This window comes from Mytilus galloprovincialis, chromosome 8, assembly GCF_965363235.1.
Source record: "Mytilus galloprovincialis chromosome 8, xbMytGall1.hap1.1, whole genome shotgun sequence".
NCBI classification, from domain to species: domain Eukaryota; kingdom Metazoa; phylum Mollusca; class Bivalvia; order Mytilida; family Mytilidae; genus Mytilus; species Mytilus galloprovincialis.
The window spans coordinates 38,069,389-38,076,898 of record NC_134845.1 but is presented as its reverse complement, the minus strand read 5'-3'; the positions used below and the strand labels follow the sequence as shown (position 1 = coordinate 38,076,898).

At 33.8% G+C, this 7,510-nt stretch overlaps 1 protein-coding gene across 1 annotated transcript; it reads left to right on the top strand.

Annotated features, from left to right (window-relative positions):
- Positions 1-5,876: 5,876 nt before the first annotated feature.
- On the top strand, positions 5,877-7,254 carry LOC143043020 (uncharacterized). The gene has a single exon (XM_076215518.1). It carries the CDS (start codon positions 5,877-5,879, stop codon positions 6,888-6,890), a length of 1,014 nt encoding a protein of 337 aa, XP_076071633.1. The 3' UTR covers positions 6,891-7,254.
- The last annotated feature ends 256 nt before the right edge of the window (positions 7,255-7,510 follow it).

Sequence of the window (7,510 nt, the reverse complement as noted above, 5' to 3'; positions counted from 1 at the left end):
GCAGGGTTAAACTTGTTTTAGAAATCACAACCCTCCGCTTTTTCACATGAACAATTTATTGTGAAGCTTTTTTTATATATATATATTTGATGTTTTAACGGGGATATCACTTTCTTAAATAAACTTTTAAATTGGTAGTTATCATTAGAAGCTTTAAAAATGGGTTTTTTTTTCAATTAAATGCACTATGAAATATCAATATAAGTGGATGGGCGTATACACACACAATCAACAGTAACACAACACACTTAACTGTATCTGGAGGTCTACGTTTGCATTTTAGCAATTGACAAATATCATATCATACGACAACATGTATAACATCATATGTAAAGCTTAGTTTGTATTTATAACACTCACTGAGTAATATAAAGATTTAGCAAAATAAACCTCACCAAAACCCGTGGTCCTCTGTGACACTGATATTTCATAATGATCATCCAAATAATGATAACGTCCGTGAAACTTTCAAAAGGATAACTTCCACTTTACCGTTTGGAACCCTTTATGCAATAGTTTCCTCGCGAGCAATACACTATATAAAGGAGATAATGATTGGAAACACTTACCTTGGACTATAATATCAGGAAACACTAACTCTGGACTATAATAATAGGAAACACTAACCCTGGACTATGATATCAGGAAACCAGGAAACACTAACCCTGGACTATAATATCAGGAAACACTAACCCTGGACTATAATATCAGGAAACACTAACCCTGGACTATAATATCAGGAAACACTAACCCTGGACTATAATATCAGGAAACACTAACCCTGGACTACCTTGGACTATAATATGATATAGTCCAGGGTTAGTGTTTTATGATACTATAGTCCAGGGTTAGTGTTTCCTGATATTAAATTTCAATATCAGGAAACACTAACCCTGGACTATAATATCAAGATCTTTACTCCATATGCACGCTCTTTAGCATCAACCTAGTGGCTGTCAAAAGTGAACAGTATACTTTGAACTAAACTTCTAGTTTACTAAGATAGTTTTTCATTTGTGGTGTTTCTAGATGTGTAAACAATTAAAATATGTCCACATGTTCAGAAAAACAGAAATTGTTGAGCCTCAATATTTCAACTAGTTTTGTAAAAAAAGAGCTTTTAACTTATTCGTAACAATATTTGTGTGTAAACAAAATTATAAAAACTACCGAATCAGTTTCTTCTTCTGCCGTTTGGAATTCTTATTGCTCCTTTTGTTTTTGTTTTTCTTGATTTAAGTTAGATGCCTAAAATATTGTAGAAAAAGAATGATAACTCTTGCATCTAAAAAAACTAGACAAAAAAGCGTAAGTTTGAGAAGTCTAATTTTGGCGAGTGACAGTTTTCAAAAAGACGCTTTTATTTAACATTTGACTTTAATGCACCCACTTACATAAGGCTATATTATATATCATTCGAAAGCTTATTAATCGTACTTTATGTTTTGCCCGGTCGTCAATAATTCGTACGGTGCAATTTTCGTTAAATCAAGATCAAAGGTCAAAATTGAAAATTTGTAAATTTTGCTAGAACTAAACAAAATGCCCTTTTCTGGTACTTGTATGCTATTTTTTCTAAAAATTATCTGAATCTTATAAAACAAAATACCATAATTCCAAATCAAATGCAAACTAAAATGTTGATTGCGCAATATTTACAGGAAATTGCATTTCTTGAAAAAACTTCCAAAAATGATAAAATTGCAATAATAGCTAAATGCTTCCCGAGATTTGAATATTTATATGTCAACAATAGAATAAAATAATCCTTTATAGGCCAAGGGATTTTTTCATCATTTAGACTGCAATTAATATACTATAGGTCAGTATGCAGCGTACTAATGAAACTTTTGCAGTTGCCATAAAAACACCATCTGCAAATATAGATCATTTTGCTTTTTTTGGCTAGATAATATTGTCAATATCGTCAGAAAATGATTAACCATATTTGAAAAATTTTAAAGGAAGTACTTTAAGGAACAAACAAGATATATTTAGTAAAAATTAGTTTTTTTCGATTTCGAAGACATGTTACGAAGTTTATTTTCGTTCAATATTCGAAGGAATACTCTTTGTACCATGCGCTTTTCAATTACAAATCCAGCCAATTTCTTTTAATGTTAGTCCATTATTATATATTTTATTAGTTATTTTATCAAATATTACTGAAAATTAATATTGTGGAAGATTGAATACCCTTCCTGGGCAACTGTCAATTTGAGAAAATTGTCAAAAGTCGCTGTCAGATCAACAACAGCGATAAATTCAACCACAATTTTCATTTCTCACAATTGTATAAATATTTTAGAATACAATAAACTTCATTTTAACCATATAAATATTCTTAATGTACATGTACTATCTTTCATATGCAAATGTTCAATCAATGCTTGACAGATGATCTAGCGCTCTGTTTTTCTGAATGACTTGAATGAAAATATTGTGTGGGACATCTACTAGAAATGTTCATGCAAAACCATGGTCAATTAAATTTGAAACAAAAGTGGTTCAAATGCCTTTATATTTCAGTTTTCATTTAGTAAATTTATTTGCATAATGTAGCTTAAGTTAACATTAATTATATCAAAACTGCTTTGTTTGGTAAGAGGTTGCCTACTTTTACAAAAGACCATCGATGTTGAGTGGTAGATTTTTTATTGTGACACCTTCACAGTAATTTCGTAATTCAGGAAGTGTAAGTATTGTTATTGCGAATTGCTAGAGTTTCCAAATAAAAAAAAATAATGGAAGTAAATAGAATGGCGACTTGTCTCAATTTATTTACTTGAAATTACGTAGTTTGATAGGATTTGAAATACTTTGGCCAGGCATAAAGAACATTTTCACTGATTTATATAAAAGCTTTCACTTCCCTAGTCAATGCACCATGCAGTATAAGCAACCAAGAAAACATATATACATATTGAAATAGCAAAGTTTTGTTTCCAAACTTTCCCCTTTAAGCATGAATTTCCTGTGTATTATAACCATTAACCTTTTTTGCACTTTTAAGATTTGATTTTTTTTTCAACCTACAATTGACTACATACAATTTGTTTTAACATAGGACAGCTAAAAAGGCTATCTTTTGCAGATGGCGGTATTTAAGGCAACTGCATAGGATTTTTAAATTGGCTGTTTAATTAACAAGAAGCGTTATTACAGTAATTTTATGATGTCAAAAACTAAGCACTAAATAAAATATGTTATTTGGTTTTATGGTGATTAATTATAATTGAATCACAGAAAAAAAATTTGGTTTTCACGCATGTTTATCATTTTCACTGGAATTTCTAGAAAACGGCGCTACTTGTTAAAATTCCGGCATTAATATTTCAATGTTCTTATGATAAATAACTGTAAACATATGTTCTAACAGATTTTCATATTTCCATGCAAAATATTATTTTTCAGAAGACAGAATATGCAAAAATGCTGACATCTTGTAAAATTAGAAATTGTCTGTCCTTGAACTTTCATCGTGATTTGACGGAAACTGCACCATACGAATATTTGACGACCGGGCAAAATAAAATAGTACAAAGATTTTGTGCTTTCGAATGGTATATGATTTAGCCGAATGTAAGGTGGATGTTTAAAAAAATTAAAATTTTATGGTTAAAGTCACTCGTCTAATTGTGTTAAAGTAATGCAATTTGGATACCGGTTCCCATTAGAAACGAAAAGGAAAAGGGGAAATAAACAAACACACACACACACTATATGTATACGCTGGATAACGTTTTTAGTCTAAGCAAAAACACAATTGGAAATTGTATAAATTTTGCAATCATATTATATAAAATTGAGAATAGAAATGGGGAATGTGTCAAAGAGACAACAACCCGACCAAATAAAAAACAACAGCAGAGGGTCACCAACAGGTCTTCAATGTAGCGAGAAATTCCAGCACCCGAAGGCGTCCTTCAGCTGGCCCCTAAACAAATATATACTAGTCCAGTGATAATGAACGCCATACTAATTTCCAAATTGTACACAAGAAACTAAAATTGAAATAATACAAGACTAATAAAGGCCAGAGGCTCCTGACTTGGGACAGGCGCAAAAATGCGGCAGGGTTAAACATGTTTGTGAGGTCTCAACCCTCTCCCTATACCTCTAACCAATGTAGAAAAGTAAACGCATAACAATACGCACATTAAAATTCAGTTCAAGAGAAGTCCGAGTCTGATGTCAGAAGATGTGTGCTAGCGTGTATTTATTCACGATTGAATAAATACCGTTATGATTTTGTAATGTATATTTTATTTCCGATTTGAATTTGCTTTTAATAAAGATGATTTAATTCCTAATTCATATTTGTGTTTTCGTTTTCAAATAGATTAATTACGGATTGTAATTAATTATGAGTTGTGCTATTCGTATTTTATATTCACGGACTTTGACGATTGACTAGTTCGGCCTTGATTGTTACTCACTTCTACTATTCTGATGGTCAGTGTTTTACGCTTGATTTGACCGCACACTTTCTGCTATTTCATTGGTTATATATCTTTTGGCGGTTTATTTCTATTCAGTCTATATTGAATTGTGGATTGATGTTCAAACCGAACAGACGTTTCTTATACTTTATTTGCTGTTTCATATTTTGTACTATTTGTATTGGAGGAATTCCACGATTATTTCAGGTCAGTTTGCTTACTTATCTCTTTAGATATTCTGTCTTTGTCTTACTTTCATTGTAATTTTATTACCGGATTAATCAGTATTTCACGCATGAGTAACTTTCCATTTTAGCATGAATTCGTAGTAAGAATGTGTATCGTGTGATTGGTGAATGAATGTTGTAAACTATTTAAAAGGTTAACGTAACTTTTATAACAGGCACATGATTGATTTACATTTGAGCTACATAATTTAAGCCTGGAAATAAATAGAGTAAATATAAACGTATTGAATGCCGAATATTTGAGCAGAATGAGTCCGAGAGTAAATGAGTAAAATGTTAACTTGATAAATACTTTTCAGAGTCTTTATAATATTTTTGTCTCCGATAGATAGATTTTAAGTACTTCATAAGTCTGTGCATAGTAACTATAATTTAGTATTTGTTATACAGGTATTTGACAGAGTTCTGCATATGATGTAGATATACGTAGAGGCATAACCTTTGTACCTCATACGAGGTAAGAATGAGTGTTCATTTGTAGTTGCTTATTATTTTATTAGCTTAGTTATTTTGCTTTGTTTAGCTTAGCTTAGCTTTATCAGTTACCATCTTTGAGACTTGTTTCTGCCAGCTATACAGTTACCTTTAGGGTAGTGCTAGTGATCTTTGTTACTACCTGGTCTATACTTAGAGTATTTCTATCCCAGACTGATCATTGGTATTGAGTGGACAGTTTAGACTTTGACTTGAGCATATTATAGTTTATACAGTGCGTTATAGTACATGTAGTATATTCGATATAGATATATTTTATCCGTAGTTGTCGTACTTTTCGATTGGCTTATTATACGTTGATTATTCGACCGTTGCAGCTATACTCGGATATTTTGTACGCGCATATTTTTTTATATATACAGTTTTCCGTATTGCCGACTAGATTTTGATTTTGTTCTGGATTTTCACACTGGAATTTCTTTTCAACATGGCTACTAATTTCAAGGAAGAAGAAATTATTACTGCACAGCCAAAAAGTCCAAAGACGCCTACAGCTGAGATGATGAAGACTTTTGAGATGTTTGAAAAGATGGGAGCTAAACCTAAAGCTGATACCCCTGAGGACTTAAAGAATTGGATGATGGAATATCTGATGTCACAGGGAGCACTCAAGGAACAGAAACCAGAACCAGCTCCTAATTAACAACCACATTCACTTGTAGCACCACCTAAACCAGTTAATGTGACCAAGATGATGATGAACCATCCACCAAAGATAACCTGGTTTTCAGGAACAGAACCAAAGGCAGGCGACACTACCTATGAATTATGGAGACATGAAATCCAGTGTTTACTTAAGCAGAATTATGAGCAAGATGCTATATTGAATGCAGTAAGAAGATCATTAAGAGGGGAAGCAGGACTTGTAGCTATGAGGTTGGAACTCAACGCAACTGTAAAAGTTATAATCCAGAAACTTGATAGCATATATGGAAGTGTGGACAAGAAAGAAGAGCTTTTAGCTGAGTTTTATGGTTCAAGACAACGACCAACAGAAAGTGTAACAGCCTGGAGTTGTAGACTGGAAGGAATTATTGGAAAAGCAGTTGATAGAGGACTTGTACAGAGACAAGATGTTGATAACATGCTTCATGCAATGATTTGGACAGGATTAAAACCACACTTGAAGGATATTTCAGGACATAAATATGATACCATTGGTGATTTTGATGGACTACGTGTAGCTTTAAGGCAGATAGAGAGCGATCATAGCAGCAGAAGTGAAACACTACCAGCAGAGACCAAGACACACATAAACAAGGCTATAACAACCCAACCTGAAGACGAAGGTCTACAGGAGATCAAAGGTTTGATTAATCAGATACATACCAGACTGGATTGTAATGATAAAAGATGGGAGCAAGCACCATGGAACCATCAGGAACAACATACACAACCCCCACAATTTCAACCACCAAATCAGTCGAGACAATGGCAGCAGCCCAATCAGTCATCACCATGGCAACAGCAACCACAGTTTGGACAACAACAACAAAATAGAGGAGGATATAGAGGTAGAGGAGGAAATTCAAATAGAGGTAGAGGACAGAACAACTACAGAGGAGGAAGAGATAATCCAGATAGAGATTACCAATGCTGGAGATGTGGACAGACAGGACATCTGAAGATAGGATGCAAAGTTAGAATGGATCATAGTCAGCAACATTTAAACTCCAACAAGCCTATGCAGGGGGAACGTCCATAGGTTTAGAGAACAGCAAGGTTCCCAAAGTCAGTCGGGTAAAGACACCACCAGGACTCTTTGGTCAGCCAACAGAAGTAAAGATGAACATAAATGGTATGGAAACATCAGCCTTATTAGATACCGGCTCAACAGTGTCAACAGTCAGCCAATCTTTCTTCAACCAGTATATACAGACACCATTAATGGACATAACAACCTTGCTAGATATAGAGTGTGCAGATGGGCAACAGTTACCATACCTTGGCTATACTGAAACTTGCATACAGATACCAGGTCACCATCAGGAATACCCATGTATACTCCTAGTTATACCAGACAGTAGATACAACAAACAGGTACCGCTGCTACTAGGAACAAACATGCTTTCAACCATCATAGATCAGCTACCAACACAGAAAGAATGGACCGGTGAAGATACGCATTTCCAACATAACTACCAGAACTGTAAGTATACCACCTAGAGCCATAATATGTGAGATCCAACCAGTTACCATCGAACCATCGCAACCAACAACACAAGATGATGAAAAGGTAAGTATTATGGAGAAGATGGAATTCACCAAAAGTAATCTCACGGATGAACAATTTGAGGAAGGACGTACACTTATCCGTTCGTACAT